Consider the following 23,794-nt stretch of genomic DNA (forward strand, 5'->3'; position numbering starts at 1 on the left):
TTTGCAAAACAGCAGTAGACTTTTTTTTTTTAAGCTGACTTTTAGCTGTGCTCAAAGTCTCATAAATGGAGTGTTAATTTTTCTTTCACTTCATAGCACTGGTGTGAGATTATCCCTTGGTTTGCAGACAGCAGTATGGAGATGATTGATAGGCAACGAAATAGAATATCAACTGAGGTTACTTGTATTCCTTGTTTGCTTGAATCAATTCCTATTATTTTGTCTGCTTAATGCCTATGTGAGTCTTCTGCTACCAAAAAGGGAAAAAAAAAGCCAACCCAGATCATTAGTTCACAGGATATACACAGGATATATTAGAGACATTTTAGTTCTTAAAGAAACCAAACTTCTGTCTAGATCCCAATGCACGTTAAACATTCTTCACATATGAAGCTCTTCCAGACTGTAATATCTTCTTAATCACCATTGTTACCTAGAAATCTAAACCACATGCTTATTATTGGTGTCACTCGGAGCAGTGTGCGTTTGCTGACTCTGCAGCTGCAGTAAACTAATGAACTGTATTCCCACTGCTGTGCTGACATCAGAATTTGGCTATTGCAAAGATGTCTTAAGCATGAGGAAGTGCTGTTAAGGGTAAAGAAGGATGGAAGGGGTGCAACGTGTGCTCCTGCACAGAAATGAAGGTTGAAAATTTTGTGCTACCTAGATTGCATGGGATATCCTAAATATTTTATTAATGTGAGACAGATGTATGTACATACCTGATGGAGCTGATTTTTATTATCTTGTCGTAGAAATTAACAGCTATCTCCAGGAAATTTGTCAAAACTTATCAAACTGATGAAGCAGTAAAGAAATGTTGTACTGGCAAAATACATTCATAAGCATTAAAAAGTTTGTGTGCCTTTTCTATTTAAAAATTCCCTTTTTTTAATTGATACATAGAAGGAGAAACATTTAAGGACAACACTTTAAAAGGAATCTGCAGTAATCAAATATTTCTGGAGTCTTTTGAAGACCATTGAAATGAGCCAACTTGAAACTTTTACTTACTGTGAAAATCTTACTAGTTTTAAGTGCCTGAGAATTAGTCTCTCACAAGTTGAAAAAGATGAAAGTAAATAGTTGATTTTGGGAAGTGTTTAATATAAAGAAGAATTATAGTTTGAGCATTGTGATTATCTGATTATTCCAGAAGTTTGGAATAAATTGCTTAAAAAACAAACAAAACAAAAACACAACCCCTTGTGTTGCCTTTTTAATGGAAGGAAAATGCTGTTGGTTTTTTCCCCTTAAAAGTTTTATTTTGCCTTCAGGTAGATAGTGGTCAAAACAGGGTAAGTCCTGTTTTATATTTTTGTTCTAACCGTTGTCTTCTGTTCCTGCTTGAAAACAGAGGCATGTACTTAATTATCCAAAATGCAGTAATACTTCTCCATAATAAATTCATTATTGAAGCTTAAAGAAACCATAGTTATAATTTAGTAGGGAATTTATTTAAAGTTAGATTTTGAGGAGTATGAAAATTGTTCTCTTCTTGTGATTTAAAAGAATGAAACCCAATACTCAGTCCTTTAACTCTAAATAACTGTGGGCTTTTGTCCTAGTTCATTAGAAAGGATGTAACTTTTTAAAAACATCTTTGTTTACATGAAGAGCCAAAGAGGAATCATTTAGAAATTATGCCCTTTGTTCTCACACAGTGTCGCAATGTATTGTAGTTGAAGTGAAAGGAAATTTTACTTCTTAAACTATTCCAGTAATAAGAATGAGATAAAGTAGACTTTTCATACTTCTGATGACAGAAACAGAATTCAGCATTCTGGGAAGAGGTGGAAGAGGTAGGTACAGTTCGTTTATTTATTTATTTATTTTCTTTGACAGGTGGTTCTTTCTCAGCAATGAATTGCTGCAGAGTTAACATTCAATTGCTTAAAAACCAAAGCAAAAGAAAAAGCAAGAAAATTTTAAAGATTTTTGCTAAAAATACATTTATTTAAATACCTTATTCAGTCATCTTTTGTAAATGTAGATGATATGTGTCACTATTTCTGGAAAACTTTGAATACAGCTCTTCTCCAAAGCTCCCACTTCTGCTATCGACAGGAAAATTCTAGTGGCAAGAAGAGAAGAACTATTTTTGCCTGTGTGAAGTCAGTAAATGAGGGTCTAGGAGTTGCATTTGTGAGCTGTTAGTGACATTTTTTCTTAGAAAGCATGTATAGAATATGAAAGTAGGCATAACTCTGTAGCCTAAGGGAAACTGGGAAATCTGGAAATAAGCTTTCAGTTTTGTTCCAGTTGCAACGGGTAGTCCAGACTGCTGGTAAGTCATTAGAATTTTGCTTTAGGAAATAGGAGGTTTCACCAAATACTAAAACTATGTCTTTGTAGAATTTATACACGTGGTATGCATTCTGCTACATCTGAAACAAGTCAGTTGAAATCTTAATATTTAGGGTTTTTTTTAAATCTCTCTGAACTGGGAGTGAAAACCAATTTAAAGTCTGTTTCTAAACCTGGGGGAGGTGGGGGCAGCATGTAACATTTTCCAAAGTTACTCTTTCACTCCCAGCCGTTGTTTCCCTATAAAGATTAAAACACCTTCAGCCAGATTACAAAGAATGGCTGCCCTTGAATTTTCTTTCATTCTGACATCTTTACCTATTGATCAGAGTTTTGGTTCTTCCCTGGAGCCTTCTGGTCTGCTTTGGAGTTGTTACACAGATGAAGCTGTATTCATGTTCTCCAGGACTCCACTACAGTTCCTCTAGCAGCAAAGCTGATTTGAGAGACTTCTTCGAAGACTCTTACACTGGTTCTCCTCCTGAGAAATTGTGCAGTGGAACTGCACCCTAATGCACACTGAATTCTTCTGAGTCATTCCTACTTGGGCCCATGTGTGGGCTGAGATGGATATGAAAGTTCCTGCATGCTAAGTGATTTAATGCCTATCAGCATTATTGTTAAAAGGCTGCGTCATGCCATATCCACATAAAATTGATTTTATATTCGGCTGATCACCTCCACTAAAATAATACTAATTGGTAGAATTTCTCAAGTATTTATTATTTTCCTGTCGTTTTTCAACATCTTTGTTAATCATCTCAAAAAAAAAAAAACAAAAAACAAAAAACAAAACCAACAACAAAACCAGTTGGGGGCAAAAATAATTTCAGCAGGCAGGTGGAAAGGCAGGTGGGTAAATAATGACAGGTTAGCTCTGCAGAGAGCTGTGAGTCAGTTTGGTAATCTAAGGTGACCTGCATAGCGGGTATTTTAACATAGCCAAAAGCAAGTCAGTTTATCTAAAAATAAAAAATGCAAGTCCTCTTTACATAGTGCCAAAGTTGTATGTGGAGACTTGTCATCCTGACGGTGCTGTACCTGACTATTTTGAGTGCTCTAAGGTGACAGTGCTACTGAAGGAAGCAGTCTTTCACCCTTGCAGCTGCTGCCACTGCTGTTGAGGGAATACCAATTCCAAGTCATTTACCCTTGAGTCAGCTGCTCTCCCAAATTTGTAGAAACAAATCAAGCTTGTGACGAGAAAGAGGAGAAAGTGCAAAATAGAGGTATGTAGTGACTGGAGGAGGGGGCAGGGAAATGATCAAGTTGTAAAGCATGGAGTTGTTCCACCAGTAGCCAGAGGATTACCCTTAATCAAGGTGCCTCACCCTGCTGGAATGTGTGGAAGCACAACACCAAGGCAGCGCTTTGAGCCAGAGGAGCAGTCCTACTGGCTCGTGGGCCATCCTTTTCCGACCTGCCAGCCCACGTGTGTCTGTGGCCTGCAGGATACTGGGTCCTGGAACTGAGCCTATCCAAAACAGTACTTTTTTTTTTCTTTCCAGGGTAGTCTTTATCTGGATCAACACGACTTGTGGTGCCCCCTCCTTGTGCTGGCAGAATCTGCGTGACAGTCGCGGGCTGGTAGAACTGTTACTTCCAGTGACAGCTTAATTTGGAACCCTGTTCGTTGCGTTAGACCTTATTAGATCAACTTAAAGATACATTAAACTGCACCCTAGGATTGGACTGAAGCAGTTCCGCCCTCCCCTGCGGGGCGACCTTTGCCTCGTACTGACAGTAGCACGTTTACAGCCACGTAGTGAGCCGGTTCAGGAAGCAGATCTATCTGAAAAGTAACCTGGCCAAAAAAGCGGTGTTTCAGTGGTGCCACTCATCCATCACCCGAGTGCTGGCGGAGTGGAGGGATAGCACTGACAGATTCAGGTTGACTCGCGCTGCTGTGAAATTGCCCCCTAAGAAATTGTACAGCAACCCCCTCCCCTGCCAATTTGTTGAGACGAAATGAGGTATTGTCAATTTGTTGAGGCAAAATTGAAGTCTCTCATTTCAGAGAGCTGCACATATAAGTGCAGTGAGTGATGCGCTACCCTTCCCTGTCTGGAAAAGAAACCATGATAAGGAGAAGAATGTCGTTTGCTTAGAAACAATTTAAATCGCTGCTGTGCTTATATACAAATGTGTGAATCCCGCTGGTGCCAGTAATATTCAACTAAAGTGAATGTTTTGGAATCCACGATGATTTTTTTTGGCTGCTGTAATAGATCATATCATTCATGCTAACACACAATTGCTTTTAAAATAAATAGATTTTATATTGGAATTTGGAATCGGTGGGGTCATGTCTAGTGAGGGACCCTTACACTTCTCCTTTCTCTAGGGGTGCTTGTTTGTTTATTTATTTATTTATTTCCCGTTATAGTCTTTCTCATTTATACGAACAAAAGAAATATTTGAGGCTTCAGTGTTTTTCAAGCCATCCTAAGCCCGAGTGGCTCCCAGTTCTGTACTACTATTATGATCAGAAGTTGTGGTCTTTGATGTTGAGACTGGTCTTTTCCTGTTCTGCAGTCCCAACTACTGAGTCCTGAGCTGTGACTTGATCTAGAGTAGGCGGTACAGGCCCGTGCTTGCAAACAGATTTGTCTTCATGCCAGCTCTCATTCTTTTTTTCCCCCTCCTAATGCCTGTTGGAATTGATTGTTCTTTAAACAAAGACTTGCACTAACTTACACATCATACAGAGAAATGAATCTTACTTGTAAATAATCATACTTTGGAAAAAAAAAAAAGGTACTACCCTGAAGATAAACACCGTAAATAGCTTGTTTCTTTTCCCCCCAAGTATGAGCTGTTAGAGTACAAGTAGTAAATCTTTTCTGTGTCAACCCAAAGCCAGCATTAGTAACACTCTGCTGGGCTCATAGCGCAGATAGACCACGAGTTTACTGTTGCACTGTACTGTACGGCTCTTCCCCCAGTATTCATAGAAAGTGAAAACACTTTTTAACATGTTAGGCATTTAACTTGTATTTCTTATGCTCTTCAGGGTCTGAAAAGTATGCGAGCTAATTTATTAAGGTATGCTTGATTGGGTAAAAATCAGTCTGCTACTGAAAAGTGTTCAAGCATATATTTTTTTTATTCTTTGAAGTGACATTGTTTGCAAAGAGCTTGCACTCCTGTAGCATTGTATGCATTGAAGTTCTGTAGCTGCCAAACTTTAGCCAAAGTTAGAACTCAATTTTACCTGTTTTTCCATTCGTAATTTGTATATGGAAACTTTTATGAAAATAGCAGCATGAAAATGTTGCCAGGAACTGCAGGATAAAGTGGTACGGATAATTTTGATTATACAAATCCTCACTTTAAAATAATTTGATTTCCACTCATGTTATTGAGTGGGTTTGTGGCTTGTTCTTTTTAGTTGTTTCATTTCATATTATTATTAAAGCAAATCTTTCTTTGTAATCTTCAATTCAGAAAGCTGCACAAGGAATGAGCGCGTGGATCTGCCTTGCGTATATTCACCAGTTAGTAGTTGGGATTCCCGGGGTTCTGTCTGTTTTGTTTATAAGGAAATTCTGGAGACCTCAAATGAGTCTCGGTTCAAAATCTGTAACTAAATTCCATGTCTGATGGTATATGAAGAAGCTATGAGTCACTGATACCATTCGTGACCAAGGGATCAAATGTTCAGTGGCGTGGCCAACACACAGCGACTTGGATATGTTGGTTCTGGATGTTAATCCTGTTGCAGAGGGAAACTAGATGCGATTCAGTACCAGTTTTAATACTGAAAACTGACTTCGCACAGTCTTAATTGGAACCAGAAAGCCTGCAAAACGGTCTTAGTGAAAATGAAGGGGAAAGTTGTTCTGATTTCCCTGGGCTTCTCTGGGATGGCCGACCAGGAGGTACTGCTCTCTTACGCAGGATGAGTGATAACTAGGCAGAAATCCACAACACTTGAGCTGAAAGAGAATATTTGAAATCTCAGTACGTGACTCACAAGAACCAACTCTTGTCTGAAGTCTTTCTTTTGACAAGTAAAAGCAGATCCTAAGCAAATTCAGAGCAGATGCTGCGGGCTTGGTGTCAGCCGTGTACAGATGGCCCACAACCTGGGCTGTGTGCTGCCACCCGACTTAACCACTACGGATATAACCCTGCAGGTGAGCAGTCACAGCTCTGGCAAAAGACAAAAAGTTAAAGCTGAGCAAGGCAGCGGGTTCAGGTGGGCAGTAGGGTGTAGCTTTCTGCATCTTTTCGTGTCCTTTGCTGGATGTTTCCCTGTACTACGTGTTTCTTTTCTGTCCTTAATACAGGGCTGCTCTTAGCACTAGTGAGGAAAGTGCCAAGAGTCCTGTAGGGGAGTAACACCTCCTGGCCCGTCTACTTGGCAGGGAGTTTGAGCCCTCTCCTCGGTTTGGTTATTAGGCCTGCTCTCAACATCTGGCCTTGAGTTCTGTGATTAATCTCATCACGAATGTAGCTGTATTTGGGGAATAGCTAATAGAAATAATGAAACGTTTTCCTCAATGTGACTTACTTGGGCCGCAACTTCTTGTCTCCCATAAAATTAATCATCGAACATTGCGTCTCAGCCCTTTTCCTGAAGGTGCTAAAGGATTTCTGCTCAATGCCCGAGTTTTAGGCACTGAAGATTATAGTTGATAGCTTTTGTTCCCTGATCATAAATCTCAGCCATCAGCATTTTTAGACTTTTAAATTAACTCCTGTAGCTATTAGAGACTGTTGCAAAACTCTGCGATCTGTAGGCCAAGGTGCACTTCTAATTCCTTCCTGTCATGCTACGCAGCTGCTCTGCAGAATGTTCTGACTTGGAGTTAAGCACAAAGAAGCAGAATAAAACAAGACATGGCTGCGATTTTCTTTGTAGGGTGGGAAGGTGGGGAAACAAGCAGCAAGGTGCATCCCACAGTACCTGCTTAAACCATTGCAGGATGCTGCTGACCTGCGTGCTGTGATCATGAGCGTGATTAAAAAAGAAATCTGCAGCAGTGACAAAACATACCTATAGAATACGAATGAAAGTGCTCAGTTTCATTGTGGCTTGGCTTTTGAAGAGTAGCTAAAGCAATGGCACTTTAAGTGCTCTGTATGCAAGGCTAAGAAGTATACGTGGGATTCAGGCCCTGCAGGCAATTACTATACATGACAGAATGGTCTTAGTTATGAAAAGTTAAATTCTGGGCTTTAAAAATGTCTTGGGTATGCTTAGGAAAGATCAAATGATTTATTTTAACCACCACGAGTCAATTAGTTATTGTTTTCCTGTAGAGTTTGTATGTGAGAGAGAACTGTTGTATCTTTTTGTGGATAACTTTTCCCCTCATCTTCTCAGTTTCCCAGTCAGTGTTTTTTATAACGTTTTTTATGTTTTAACTGCTTTTTGTATATCCAGCACATGCATGGGAGCTGCTATTCTGAGGTTTTGCAGCTGAGCAAATGAAGTTGGTTCTCTGTTCAATTTTTGAGTCGGGGAAACAAACCAAAGATCATTTTTAAACAATGAGGCATTAATTTCGCGTGTAGCTTCAGGCCACTTTAAGCCAGTACACTTGATGAAGCGTGCGCTTTCTTATGTTTTCTGGGTAATTATGCTTTAGGCTGAGACTTGCTGCCTTCTCTGAAAGCTTCTCAGATTTCTCTTAGTCACTGTCTCTTTGTCACAGATGCAGACGTGTGTGAAATGACCAAATCCTCTGCCCATGGGTACCAAACTTATGTTCATGCCCGGAGTACGTGTTAGTATTGTGTCAGGAGTCTGATCTTCATCTGTCCATTATTTCAAGTGGAGGCACAAGTGAAGCACTCACTGCTGCAATCTGAGCACTGTTTTAAGACATAACAGTGTCTTTAACACATAACAGTGGCAAACTTGTACTGTGGACCTCTTAAAAACTCGAAAATTAATTTTAAAACATATGTATGCATATATATGTTTTCTAACGTTGTTCAAAGTAGATGTTAAAGTAGTTTTAAAGAAACAAAAGGCAAAATATCAACAGTGCTATAACCTCAGGAAACAGGTCAAATCTTGCGTTGTTTCATACTTTTAGGGTTAACCTTTCTCAAATGTTGGGTAAGATGAAAGGCTTTCTGGGTATACGTGAAACGTAAGCATTTTGAAAACACAAAACTCTTCTTTCTCCAGTGCTTTTTTAAGTGTCATGCACCTCTCAGAATTTTTGACAATCCCTATTTCAGTCATCCTTTATGAGAACACTGCTGCTAGCTGCTTAAATGGTGTTCAGTACTTGCAGATTGCTGATTTCAGCAGCATAGCTTAGATAAACGTTATTTTAATCTAAATTCAGCATGGTTAATTACGCAACCAAACTTTTCTAGTGTATTTTTTTTCATGCAGGAAAATTTCACAAATTGTATGCAATGGCCTTTCAGCCTTTGTAACGTGAGAAATTGGTCTGACTCCGGTACTTTCTTGTATGGTATATACCAGAATATATCTTTGCTTGGGTAATGAAATGGTAACATTAGGTGGAGAGCTTCAAAATGAAACAGAAGTGAATGTAGAGGTTAAAATGGGAAAGTGCTGTAATGGGAACGGTCAGACTATGATACCTTCATCTGTTTGGTGTTAGGAAAGAAAGAAAACTGCAGTGGTCGCTGATTTTTGGGACATCAGTGTTCTGCACATATTTCACAGAAAATTTTAGTACGAGAGGACTCCTGAACTGTAACTTGAAACAGTCAAGACATGTTTTGAAAGCCTCCTACCAAAGGGAATCCTTGCAGTAATATTTTGTTTCTGGTGTATTGCCTGCTGCTTATCTCGGTAAAATCAGCAGCTATTAAACTGCGATTGCGTATGAGGAATGTTGAGGGACAGGTACAGCAATTACTGGCATATTCTAGTTAGCCACAAGGCAAAAAAAAAATTGACGGTACAGATAAGCAAAACAGTTGCAGAACTCTCATGGAAAGAATCAGGAGTTACTTAAAGTTCTCAAAACATTAGATAAGAGTTCCCAGACAAGGCATTGTTAGCCTGAAATTGCAATAACTGTGGAAAATAAACAAAAACACAACCACATTGGAAGGTAACATACTATCCTCTTAGATAGCATTGCTAATGCAGGAAGGAATAGTAGAGCTCTGTGAAAGTTGATTTTTCTTTTTCTTTTTTCTTTTTTAATTTATTTTCTTGGCAAAAAGAAGTCTCAGTTTGGGGAAACGAATATTTGCTTTGAATTGGGGAGGGTTTTTTTCAGTCATCTCAAGATTGCTATTCAGCTGGAAATAAATTTAATATGTTTAGCAATTTGAACTAAGTGAAAATTTAGTCTTGTGCCTGGTGATTGGGTATTGACATCAAGATCCAATACATAAAAATAAATTTGAGACAGAGATATGAATGGGTAAGGCTCCCTTTTTTCTGTCTTTTCTGTCTCTTGCCCTCTGTCTCCTAATCTTTCCTTTTATTTTCTCCTTAGACATACAAACGCACCCCATTCCCATACTCCTAATGGAAAAATCTAGGTTCTTGTATAAAATAGTGCATCATAAAATGAAGAGAAAAACCATTAGAAAGAACATTTTAAATGTTGTCATGTAAAGTCCTCCAAAATATTATATTCCATTTGAAATATTTCCACACTTCCAATGTTGGCAATTATGATGGCAGTATTCTATAAATTTGAATTTATTGTAGGCTTTTCTTATTACATCTTGCTACCTGCATAGTAATAAAACACGTAGGTATGTCATATTCATTTTCCAGGCTTGTTTCTTAGAAAAGGAATCCTGTGTTTAGCATCGTCCTGTTTCTGAGTACTGTGTGATGGACTTTCGTATCATTTTATCAGCAAAGGTGGTGCTTTTCTAGGGGAGGTGACGAGTGGGGGGTTTAAAAAATGTTAGGAAAACTTTTAAACATCTTTTATTCTTTCAATATATATATCATAAATCAGCCTTTATGACTAGGGATATTTGTCATTATTCAGAGTAAAATAATTTAGATGGTTTTAATAAATTCTACCAATACAACAGTTTCCATGCAGTAATTACACACACTTTTTTTCCTCATTCCTCATAAAACTTAAATAAGACGTACAGCGAGGAAACCACTGCAGATGTTTCAGTTCTCCATTCGTGCAACGCTGTTTTTTCCAGTGCTTTCAGAATTTCCAGAAACTTTATCTTTTTAATGGGGCTACCAAAAAAATACAATGATCCCACCACATTGTAAGCGAACTTCTTCATTTTTGCCTTCAGCCTATTTTAGAGTAATAAAGTACTCCACTTTGAGCTTGTTGGCTGCCTAAATATTATTTTCTTTCCTAATAATATAGATTATGATGCTCATGGGGTAGCAAAGTTTTCTGGTAAAATAGTACTTCACTGGGGAATAATTTATCTGAATAGAAATTCTTTGCAGAAGCGTCTCTGGTTTGATTCGTGCAAGAGCCACTGTTCCCGCTGGCTGACGTTTGCAGCGACGCAATGGGCATGAACGCTCCTTTAGGCGGCGAGTTCTGGTTAGCAGATTCTGCTTTTAAGTGCCATGGGCTTGGGTCTGGTGCTGTTTCTGATTTGTAGTATAAGTTTTGATTGTGAAATACCAACTTTTAACAGTTTAGAGATTTTTTTTATTTTTGTCCAGCCATTTCTCATGGAAATGGAAACTCACCATCTGCATTCTAGATAACCTCCGTTAAAATGAGAGTCCCTTATTGAGGCTCCAGCAGATAACAGGCACACAGACAAAATTCTTCAGTACAGTTTTATCACCGGGTATAGGTTCACGCTAGGGCACTGCATCATTTGGCTCCTAATGTTCGTTCAGGCTCAGTGCAATCTGCCTCCTAAAGAAACCAGAAAATGAATGTCACAGCTGAAGAATGTTTTCTTGCTCACCTTCACACCTTTGTGTGCTGCTGAATATGACAGTAAGATGTGTAATTGCCAATCACTGAACAAGTTCCATGAAAGAACTTCTAATTTCTTTCTTCTTCTGCTGTTGCAGACTGTGTAATCTGAGCAGAAGATCAAGGTACAAATATTTTGCATAATTTTCTGCTTCAGTAGATACAGTAAATTTTCAATTCACCATAATTTACAAGATTGTGGAAATAAAAGAACTGTATATTCTTAGAAAATCTTTTTTTTTTTTTTTTTTTTGGCCTCATTTATTTGTTGTGTCGGAACACAAGCAGCAAAGAGCATGACGTGCTTTATGCATCCTCTTTCTGGATGCCTAAGTTGGGAAGACTGCATGATGCACCGTGGAATGTACCTGCACTGTGGTGTAGAAATAGCCATGGATACATTCCTTAAAACATCACCAGTACGGAAAGTGTAGCCCTCTAGTTTTGTTTTGGTGTCAAAGTCTAAAAGTTGATTTTGTTGTGAGAATTGAGCCTAAACATCCACTTCAAAAGGAATCCTTGCAGTCGATTCACAGTAGAAATTAAAATGCTTTTGTTTTTCTTGTCCAACACTACCTTCTGTCCTCTGGAAGAGGAAATGAATTATCACACAGCAGTGAGTTGGTTATAAAGAATCCGCTCTTTCACATCTGGAGGCTATTATCAAAGTACTTGGGAAACTTCATATGGAAATAGAAACTCCTTCACCGTGGGGAATATGCTTTTAAGAACGTTTTGGTTTTGCCCCAGCCATATATAACACTTGCTAGTGTACCTAGGGGAAAAGGACTATTTAATGAAATGCTTCTAACTGATGATGTCTTGAATTATCATTAGAATGTTTAAAGAATAGTCTCTTTTTAGTCCCTCTGCAAATACTCTTTTGTTATGTGGAAGCAAAGTTTCTGACATCTTAGAAGACTTTCAGTGTTTTAATTTATGAAAATCTTAACCTTCTTTAGAGCACTTAAACAATTGTTAGGCTTTGGCAGGGAAAGCTGGAAAGAATCGTATTCCCAATCTTTCCGCTAATAAAGACTAGATACTGCTGAGGACTGAATTGCTTGACAAAGTAAATAAATAAAACGGGTGCTGTGGCACCACACTCCAATCACAGATGTCTCGGAGGTGGTGAGCAGTGTGAGTGTGAAGGATAGCGTGCTGATAAATACATCCATTGTCCCTTGCTTCCCATTAGCTGAGAAGAAATACGCACACATTTAAAAGTTGTGATTTGATCTGCTTCTGCCATAGCAAATTGGACAAAAGAGTTTTAAAACTAGGATTAAATACTTACAGAATTTTAATGTGGTAAGGACAAACTAGCAGTATTTCTCAACGTTTCTTAAAATGAATTACTTTAAAAGGTCTTGGGTTGAATAGCCAAGTATGGTCATGCTTCAAAAGCTGATTATAAACAAGAAATCATTTAAGGAAATATTTTTTGTTAATGACCAACCGTACAGTGAACTAAGGTTACGTAGTTCACTCTGCATGCTTGATACCTTCCTTTAGCTCTTTGGGGAATAGGAAGCGTAATGGGATGAGGTGGTTTGGTTGGTCACAAAACTCATGTTTCTGTAAGGGTTTCAGTCAATTTAAGTGAACGAGATTAATTCAATGAACATTTTAGACTTAATAAAAGTGAGGTAAGGAATAGCAAGAAAAAAACTGAACTGTTTGGTGAATTTATGATGTTTCAAAGGACTGTTGGGGAAACTCCTTGTTTTAAAGGAGTTGGGGAAGACTGATGCATCAGTGTAGGCTGCTCAGTGAAATCTTTCACTGAACATCTTTTGTCCAGAAAGGCGAATAGGCGTTGTGTAAGGAGCAGAATTGTAAACAACATGGATAGTAGGCCTTCTTTATATAAATTGGGCATCTGTGCTAGTTTAAAAACAGTGAATATGCTGTGTGTGACACTGCAGTTGTAGTGACCCTTAGGAGGAAGCGATGAGAATAATAAGGACCAGGAAAACAAAATAAAAGTGAAGGTGTAGAGATGTGATGGGGAGGTTCTGCAGTCTTGGGTCATGGTACAAAACCAGGAAACAGATGATTAAATTTAAAACTGATAAATGGATTGATGCGTCAGATGCAAGTTTTGGAATTTACAGAATGTTTCTGAGACAAAAAAAAAAAAATCATCAATGATCACATCGTATGCTTATGTTGGTTTCTAATGAATAGAGGTAAAGACAACTTCTGGGGGGGATTAGTAGGATTTCTATAGAGCTGCCATTTCAGGCTTCATGTACTTGTCCTTGTTGAGGCTAGGAGTCTGTGTCACTATCAGGTGAAGACCTAGGACCTACCCTTCTGCCAGCCCTGGGACGTAGCAGATCCTTCCAAGATCTAACCATGCCTGTCACAAAACTATCGAGGATTTTTCCCGAGGTCTTCTGCCAGATCAATAAATTACATTGCCTCATGGAATTATCCAACACGTGTTGGGGCCAGCGTAAAATACGGGGTGGCACTGCATGGCCAGCAGCAGGATGGGGTGAGCAGGTGGAGGCAGCGAGCAGCCGAACTGGATCTCCGTGGCATGTGAAACCAAAACCATAAATACTGGGAGAGGGTTTTGGACTGTGTACTGCTGCGATTCCTGCTTGGCAAACGGGCCTGAAATTCTGTCTGTGCTTCATCTTCCTGCGGTATTTCGTACCCTATCACTATGTACAGAGCTGCAGAGAAGATAGCGTGGCAGTAAAAGCTGTGCTGGGTGCTCCTGACAGAGGTCAGATCAGCAGAGTCAGTCACTGGCTGGTGAAGTAAGACCAGCTCCAAGCTTATTTTTACCTCGGGTCAGTCACTTACAAGTGAAGTTCTCTTCACTTGTAAGTGACTGACCATTAACGCTGATTATAAACTGCTTTTTCCTAAATGACCAATTGTGATATCTTTAGAACAAACAAAAGCGAGGTCTGTTAGGATGGAGTTGTTTATTGTAAGTTTAAGATGGTCTTTATTTTAAAGCAGAGGAGAGATGAAAAAGATCTCATTGTTAGGACAGTCGCTCTAAATGAATTTACAGGATGTTCTTACGTGAAGGATAGTGGTTTCTGCTTAAAGACAAAAGAAATAGGCTTGGCTGTAAAGTAGCATTTGGCTTGGAGAAGAAAAAAATCATCATTACATATAGCAGTGGAGGATGTGAGGAAGGGACAATGCCGTATAAATGGTATTGGATCTTCCAGTTCTTACTGCAGCAAAATGTTGATGATAGTATCTGAAATAGTTCTGACTAAGATGCTGTATTGTGTCTAACTTTGATAAGGAAGGGTATGGAATATTTTCTTCGCACATTGGGAGTCTGATTTTTCCCTTGGGCTTATCTAGGATTATCTTCCACTGGGCAGGAAGGACACAATTTTACTTCCTTTTGTGCTGTTATAATCTTGGAATGAATACTTCTTTTACAACCTTTTCTTGCAGTGGTCCGTACACGTTACTGTAATCAAGAGATCAAAGTTAAGTGGTTGATCTTGCAGGGCAAAACATTCCACCACTATTGAAATACCACGATCTAAGTTGTGCTGTGAAAGACACTGCGGACCAAGGCATCTGATTTTTCTCATTTTATTTGCCTACACAGAAACACCCTGCCCACCTTCAGCATTCGTGTGAATTGAGGAATCATATAGATTTACAGCAGAGCTTAAAGTCTGTTTTTAGTTACGGAAATATAACATGTAGATAATTTTAATATCTCTTGCCCTCCACATTTGTAGCAAAATTTGTCCTGTTTGGATTACAACATCATATGTGTCTGATGTTCATTTTTTAAAAATTTATTTTTATTTATTTATATTCATTATGTGTTTACTTTAAAAAAAAGTAAGTATCAAAAGAATTGCTTCACATAATTAATGAACTGCATAGTGTTTTGCTTTACTGTAAGTAGTCAGTTTGCTTTGCTTTTTCTTAGGTCACATTAGTTTCCGGGCTTCTAGGAAATATTCTCATTAGATTTTCTTGATGTAAGTAAAATACTATGGACTGTACTGCTCTACCAATGTGAAGATGGTGGGAAATGCCAAGTTTAAGGCTACTTTGCTCGTGATCAGGCAGTTGGCCAAACCTCCGCAGAAAGGCCTTCCCCCTTCGCAGGGGAAGGAGAGGCGGTCACGCTGTTTGCCCAGTCACAGGGGCAGTGCTGGGCAGGCTGCCACTGCTGCTCCTGCATGAGCTTACATCGCTTATATATCCGTGGTCATGTCTAGAAACCCTTGTCTTTGGCTTAGCTGAGGGAGCAGCATATAGAGAAGGGAGCAAATAGTCTTTGCCCCAAAGAGCTTACAATGTGCTTTGGTAATATTTTGTGTAACTTCTTTTCCCCTGACTTATTCAGAGAAAGTGTCGTGTCAGAGAGTATAGATTGGAGATAAATTTATTCTTCAAGGCTTGCAAACAGTACCAGGAAGGGAGTACTACTCTTCTCGTTACTACCTTAAAAAAAAAAAAAAAAATCAGCTCCTGTACATTGAAATTTTTTACAGTTCACATATGCTCCTTGATTAATTTATATATCTGCTTCTGTCAAGCTATGCCTCTGATGAATGTGGGCTCTCAGAAGGAATTCTTTGTCATGTGGTAAAAACATAACAAAGGTGCTTCAGCTTGGATGCTTTGTGATCAAAAAGCAGTCCCCTTTCTCAGCCTGGAGATGCTTTTGGGCAAATTGTATCCATATTTACTCACCCATTTAAAAGAGAAGTAAATGTCTTTTCCCTTAGCATAAAATAGCATAGCACTCATGTCTTTAAAGCATATGAAGACTGATTTTTTTGGGCTGTTTTCGTAAATTAAAACAAATCATAGTCTTGCAGTGTCCCCATATAAGAAGAGGCTTTTAAAACTCCTTAGTAGCCATCTTCTGTACCTTTCTGGGTTTGAATTGTGTTCTCATCAGTGGGGATAATCAGATTTAAGTGGTGTGTTTGAAGTCATCATTTAGTATTTTTAGCATTTCAGGAGTAGTATTGCTGTTTTTTCCTTTCCTTGCCTGGAAGTACCTCTTCTGTCATATCCTGCAATTGCATGTTCATTGTTTGCATGCACATAGCCTGGTGTTGGCTCATAATCTCCTTACAGTTGCTTAATAAATGCTCATCTTTCTCTTCTGTTGTTGCCAGCTGATAAGCTCTTCATAGCAAAAAATTGTTGCTTTTAAGCACTAGACACATGACTGTTTAGTATTAGTAGATGAATTTGTGTTATTCTATTCTTCTCCTGTAATATCCTGTCCTCTACTGCCAGTCCCTAGCTGTCCGTTTTCATTATCCTCCATTCCTACTTCTTATGCCACAGTTGTTTATGGAAATAGCAAATGGGGTCAATTATAATGCCATTCTCTGCTAATAAGTTCATTCAGGTCCTGTATGTCCTTCTGAGTTAACACTTTCGAAAATGGCTAAGGAGAAATTACACCGTTGGACTAAACTCCGTCTCCTCCAACTCAATTTCCATGTGGTTCAATGTGATGCTCTTCTTTACACTCAGACTAATCATCCATCACAGTCTGCCTTCTCTAGAAAGTTGGTTCCTAGGTTAGCAAAGTAACCTTGTAACTCCCTTTTTACGTGTTACTGTGCTTTTCTCAGCCTCTGTGTTTATTTAGCTTTTCCAGCTTAGGTCTGTATCATGAAATTCTGTTGGTGTCAGCCTGTTGGATTTGTTGCTGAATCACCTTTCTGCATTATTAGGTAAACACTTGCTATTTTCTGGCTGTGTGGTACCATTCTCATTTGATCTATTTCAAATAAAAGCAAACAACCTGTTACGAAGCACATGGTTTCATTGGGGGGTATTTATAAATCCTGAAACAAAAATCATCTGCTCCTGATTTGAGTAATCCCTCTGTCTAGAGGTCTTTCAGTTTTGTTTCTATCCATACAGTAATTTCCATGCTTCCATATTTGTCCAGTGGTTCCAGTTGATAGATAGAACTATATCTGAGGTAGACCAAGATTTCTCATCCCAAACCTGCACCGTTAATTCGGTATCTGTTGAGAAGTACTTCTCACAGATACACACCTGTGGATTTTACTGTTGGTCTTAGTCAAAGAACATCACTGACTGTTAAAAGCTAATGGCAGAGGCCATCCATAACGTTGCTAAAACCATGTAAGGTGAGGTAAAGACACTGACAGAACTGACAATTTCAGCTTTTTGGTGGACTTTGAATCCAGACTCTTTCTTGGTTTCTTTCCTTGAGCCAGTTATGCTCTTCAAGAGGGAGCTAAGCTCACACCAGTTTCAGAAGTTCTGCTTCTAAATATTTGTGTTTAATGTTAGTGCTCCAGTACATGTCTAATATTATTCCTGTAAGTCCTGTCCAATTGTTAAATTTCTTCTTTCGGTGATCACAAGGTGAAATTAAAAAAAAAAAAAAAAAAAAAAAAAAAAAAAAAAAAAAAAACCACAACAAACTGTCCATCTTTCCCCAGCCTTTTTTTGCTCCAAGAGTGGTTAAATGTTACATCTTTGCAGTGCTACAAATAAGCTGTTGTAAGAACAGTAGAACAAATGCAACAGTAGAACAAATGCTGTGACGAGCCTGGAGTTGTGTTTACCCTGCCAGCTGCAGCAAAGCTTTCCTAGATCTGCCCATTTCTTCTATGCAAGCACCATTGGGGATCACTTTTTTTTTTTTTTTTTATTTACACCAATTACCCTCTCTTTTCTCTGTGTTTATGCACCTCTCTTCCATATGGGATTAGAATGATCCGTATATTCCAGCAATAGCTGGGCTTTTGGATCCAGTAAGCTATGCATGGAAATTTTGTGTGGTAAACGAACATGAACCAGGGACTAAACAGCAAAACTTAGTGTTTTGCTAACATCTGAGGTACAAGTCTTGCACAAGAGCAGCTGAGATGTTTAAGGGCAAGCTACCGTGCTGATTTTGACAAAAGGATGCATGTAAACTCCAGGAGGTGGGGGCAGACGATGAAGAATATTTGGCAATCGCTGGTTGTAGAGAATCGATGCAACTGAAAGGCTGACAGCCTCAGAAGAAGCTGCAGGTAGAGTTCACCTCACCTTATTTCATTCATCTAGGCACACTGCACTCCGTTCGTAGTCAGTGGAGAGAATTAGGCACTTTCAGGGGAAGTAGAGCTGAGGTCTGTAGATGTCATCAGACGTCCATGCTTGAGTTCAGGCGGTATCTGTTCATTTCTCTGCAGCCAGTGTAAAGGGTAGCCCAGGGTGACTGGCTTGCACAGCATGTTTTTTTTTACATAAATGGGAAAGTACCACCCTGAAAGCTTGAAATTCTTCAATTTTCAATATGTTCATAACATGTAAAGAGTGACTTAGTGGTGTTAATTTAACTTTCTCACTAGCTGAATGAAACCGTTTGCATTTCTGTGCTGTCTCACGTGTTATAACCAGAGCGTTTCACTTCCATGTGTGCAGAGCCTGGGAGGGTGAAATCTTAGGCTGATAATGAGAATTTCAAGGTACCATGGTAAAAATAACAATAATGAAAGTTTCTAGAATAGCTTTAACACTTATTTTTACAAGGTAACCGAAGTGCCAGTGTGTGATAACTTACTTAATGGAGACATATTAAATTGAGAGCAGCACAGAATGAATTTAATCTTAAATGTGAGAAGCTGTATTTTGTTTACCTTTGCTAGCAGTTAGCATGGAAATTGGGTGCTTAATTGTTCAGAAAAGAATGGATGATATCACATTAATATGTTCAGATAATCCTGTTTTGTCTCCTGCTTCCTGCACAGAGGACAGTCGTCTGTGGTGCGAGCTAAAAAGTCTGTTAGGTTTTATATAAATGAGTATTGCTGCTCTTGCTGGGGTTGCTTCTATTGAATGGCAAGACTTCAGTTAGACAACTACTGCAATTTGAAAAAGTAGTGAGTGAGTTCCTGTTGTGGTTTCATCAGAATAAAAACTGGCTTAGTATGATAATAACTCTGAAATAACTTAACTCTGAAATAACTACTTCATTCTGCTAGGGAAGTATTTGTGTAATAGTTAAATCAAATATTCTGGAAATTGAAACTCATTTTAGACTTGAAAAGTAAACCTTCGTACAAAGAGAAACTGGAGAGCATTTTTATTTGCTTTGGGCTTTTTTTTTTTTCAATTAGAGCAAGGGCACTTAGGATGCTTTCATAGAGAACCTACAATATGAACAACTTCAGTAAAGAAGAATATCTGTAACTGGTCATGTATATTCTTGGAAAAAAATAAATATACTAAAATCTGTTTGGCAGTAGCAATTCATATCTCTTCTGTCTGCAGTTGTACTTCTTCTCTGTGGTCCAATGAAATATTAATCACAGCCTTGATTTTTTTTTTTGCACTTGCTTTGTCATATTCCTTCATTCTTGCATTTATGTATATCACTAGTTACAGGAGTGGTTTCTAGTTTATGTTTAAAAAAAAAAAAGAAAAGTAAGATATTTGGAAGTTTTAGCTCGTTGGAGAAATATATATATTTATTTGGAATTTTTAGCTCGTTGGAGAAATATATATATTTATTTTTGGTCAGACCTTAACAGAAAGGAACTTACCATGTGTTGTCATGTTGTTTCGCACTGTTCTGGAAGTATTTGTGACCCATAGTCACAGAGCAGGACTTTGCATTAAAGTGGTGCAAGACTGTGGAAGGAAAGGAAGGTAGTTCCTGTCTTAGCTCTGGAGAAAACAAGACAGCAGATGGCTGCAGAAAGGCAAGTGTTTTGTGCTCCAGGGTGCTGTGTGTAGTTCTATTACGAATAAATGACTTAATCAATTGTGCCATATTTTATATTTCCGAAGACTTGGGTTGCCCTCTTGATTACTGCTTGCTTAATTTTCAGTTGTGTTGGAGGACAAGAGTACCAGCCTTGTAACTGGTGAGGGTCTGAGTGAGTTCTTGGCTTTCTAGCAAGTGTGAAGAGCTAAGCATGTATTGTACTTAATGTATGGACTGTTTTTTCCCTTCTACTTTAACAACTAATGCCATGCGTAGATTAGCAGGTGTTTGGAAGCCATTCTGCTGTGTAGTACCTTAATCAACGCCAGCAGTTGCGTGGCTATAGAGAGTACTCTCCTAGGATGATGGAGGATTATAGATACATTAATTGCATACATTCAAGAAACTTACTGAATTACTTTGTTGAACTCTGATGACAGAATCCAACAAATCTATAGGGTGTACTTAAACACAACTCTTCAAAAATATTAATTACCTTTTCCCAGAATCTTGTGTGCCTGATATTAGCAAGAATTTGCATTTAACTGTTGTATTGCCCTTTTTAGTGAGTTCATATATTACTTCCGTTATTTGTTTTATACTATTTATTTTATATAGCCCATACGTATTATCCTTTATTTGTATTGATTTGATAACTAGGATCCTACATAAAGACCAAGACAAAAGACAACTCACAAATACAAGCAGATATGGGACTAAAAAGAAACAATGGAGAAAACATAGATCAGTACATTAAATAACAGCTGCAGCTTGCCCACGGCTCAATTACTGCCTGATAGTTGTTTTCTAATAGAAAAGAAATATTAAGGAGTGCTTTGCAGGAAACCTGAATCAGGTTTATGGCTGTTTGCTGGCAGTTCCTTCTGACTACAGGAGAACCACGGGGTAATTAATCCCTGAGGCTGTTGTGTTTTCCAGCAGGTAACGCAGTGCTGGAGATCAGTTTGATTATTTTAATTCCAGAATATCCTTGGTACCAAATGAGAAAGTTGTTTGAGCTTCACAGCACCTTGCTGCCTTACCTTGTCTGGTTTTGGCATATCAGAGGAGGCGTTTAGGCAAGACTTCGGCATATTGTTATATGAATATGAGAACCTAAGAGGGATCTGATTCTACAAGGGTGTTCTGGTTGTGAAGCTTAAGATACCTACATGGGGAGAGGAGATGGGGCTTATGGGAGAGATCAAACGATTCTTTATATAGGTTATCTATAAATTTATTGACTGGAAGGAATCCTAGTGCGACAAGTTTACATGGTACAGACGCGGTTTATCACCAGCCTCCAAATCCAGGGATCTTTTTAGTCCTTTCTACCCTGTTCTTTAAGCCTTCAGTAACAGTTATCTGAATCAATGCTTAATAATAGCTACGGTTGCAGTTCTCCTGTGTGCAATTCAGGCTCTTCCCATGCTGCAAGTCAAGGCCATTATTTCTTGTCCTGCCACCAGCAGACAAAGAGGTGGCTTTTACCTTCCTTACTGAACGGATCTGGTAGGTTTTGAAGTCTGTTATCCTTTTTTTCTTTTTCTTTAATAACTAGAAAAGACAGGCAGTCTGTGACACTGGAACAGGGACACCTGTGCTGTCAGTAGAGGGAGGTGAAATAGTTTTGTAGTTCTGTTTTTATCCTTTCGAGTAATGCTTCCAAGTATAGCTGAAGGATGTTTTGAGGGAAACAGGCCAATGTAGGTAGAATTTGGAATTTTGTGGGCGGTGGCTTTTAAGTTCTGTTTCGTTCCGGTGGGTTTTTCTTTGTCACCCCCCTTGATTTTTGATGTTGCTCTATGTTCCTTCATGAGGGAATGAACTTACACATTTATAGAAATTGGGGAGTGTTAAGTAACACTGCAGGAAAGGTTGTGGTCAAACATATTAATTAGAAGATCTACTGTGTTTAAAACTGATTTCCAAAACTTAGGGAGGGAATAAAGCCAAAAGACAACATTTTCATATTGAAATGTGTCATGTTTAGTAAAGGAGGAACAATCTTATTATCATTTGAGTGACACAGAAATAAAATAACTGCAGTAATGAAAGAGGTGTTTATTGGTTTTCTAATAGACAATCTCCTCTTGTGTGTTACTGTTTGTATTTGAGAGGCAAAAGTTGAGCTGTTGACTTACTCTGTTTTTTCTCCTCTATCTCTTTAGTATGTGTGGTGTGTGTGTAATGGGTATAGAAATCCTATCAGTATGGCTCTCCTTCACCATTTTAGCTCTAAGGATACTTGTACATGGGGACATGGGACACAGGACACAGACCAGTGTGACTGAGGTCATGCTAAGAATCTGTGGCACGTCTTCCAGTTCTGCACTGGTATCCTAGACGTCATCCTTTGGCCTTTAATGACCCCTATTCCAAAAGTTAAGCCTACAGCTCTTTATTTCTTCAAACTAAATTCTCACTTTCAGTATTGCCAACAGATTATGTTGAGATTAGATGACCCCAATTAAATGAAACATATTTTAAATAAACAATTTTGGTAGCATTTCACAGGAATTAGTAATTCTTAGCTGTGCTAGATGCTAGGAAACAATGTACAGTTGATCTTTTCTTATATAGGTAGCGTTATGGATGTAGTTTTGAGTATGCAGAGAGAGTAGATCCACATTACTAGAAGTGTGTTACATGAGGGATGAAATTCTTCTCTGGTACCCAGTTCATTTAATAAAGATGAAAGGATTTTGTGTGTGAGCTCATAGCCAGTGTGAGACTGCCTGCTTGTAGGCTCCTCTTAAGTTTTGGTGTGGCTGATCAAGCAGCTGCTCTGTACCATGGCCTGTATTCCAGGCCAGCTGGCTGTGATGGCTTGCAGTTCCTCATACTGCCTGCAGTAGGCAAGTCCTCGCGCTGAAGTGGTTTAGGACTGCTGTGCTGCAGAGGTGCTGCACACCTCCAAGCTCATCAGTGTGTAGCAAGCAGTTTCTGTGCTGTATCTCAGGTTAGGACTGGCAAAACGAGCCCAGCTGCAAAGCATTTTTCAGTGCCTTAATTGAAAATACCAAGTTCATGTTCAGTAAGTCTTTTAGTATCAGATGAATGCTTCTCTCTGATGCTTGTCCAAACAATCAAAAAAATCTTACTGCAACTAGGTAGTCTAAAATGTACTGATAATGTTTCATCTGTTTAGAAAGTATCATTTAGTATTTGGAATAAAAAACCAAAAGCACTTGAATGATTTTTTTTTCTTTATTTTCCAGATGGTGGTAAAAACCTTCATGGATATGGACCAGGACTCGGAGGATGAGAAACAGCAGTATCTCCCATTAGCCTTGCACCTTGCATCTGAATTCTTCCTCAGGAATCCCAATAAAGATGTGCGCCTCCTTGTAGCATGTTGCTTGGCTGATATCTTTCGTATCTATGCTCCTGAAGCTCCATATACTTCCCATGACAAACTTAAGGTAAAATACTTCATGAAATAAAGGATTTCTCCCTCACTTGTTCTCTTGTTGCATTAAAAATAAACAAATATTGTTCAATCACATTTAATTAATACCGAGATTTATTAGAGATGTTGCTTTAGTCCTTTGAGTCAGTGGAGTACTCTCAGGGCCAGAAATGTGTAAAGAACTGCTAAATAAACAGTATCCGTATTGGTGACAGATTTGTCATTGCCTAAAATTGACAATTAAATGTTTTTAATACCACGAACTTGTAAAAGTGGGTAGATGGCAGTACTAAAGGGTTGTAATTTTATTCTGTGCAGAATCAAGCTTGTAAACGCTTGTTTTTTTTTTGACAGGACATATTCTTGTTTATTACAAGACAATTAAAAGGCCTGGAGGACACAAAGAGCCCCCAGTTTAACAGATACTTTTACTTGTTAGAGGTAACATTATTATATTAACTGCAACTTTCAGTAGATGCTATT

General features: G+C 38.6%; 1 protein-coding gene across 3 annotated transcripts in view; it reads left to right on the forward strand.

Annotated features, from left to right (window-relative positions):
* Positions 1-23,794, forward strand: part of PDS5A (PDS5 cohesin associated factor A) — a 78,581-nt gene that overhangs the window by 7,659 nt on the left and 47,128 nt on the right. For all 3 annotated transcript variants that reach the window (XM_032186453.1, XM_032186455.1, XM_032186454.1), the window contains exons 3-4: positions 23,121-23,324; positions 23,666-23,752. In XM_032186453.1, the coding sequence (XP_032042344.1) occupies positions 23,121-23,324; positions 23,666-23,752 (291 nt within the window). The remainder of the gene's footprint in view (positions 1-23,120; positions 23,325-23,665; positions 23,753-23,794) is intronic.

This window comes from Aythya fuligula, chromosome 4 (assembly GCF_009819795.1).
Source record: "Aythya fuligula isolate bAytFul2 chromosome 4, bAytFul2.pri, whole genome shotgun sequence".
Taxonomy (NCBI): domain Eukaryota; kingdom Metazoa; phylum Chordata; class Aves; order Anseriformes; family Anatidae; genus Aythya; species Aythya fuligula.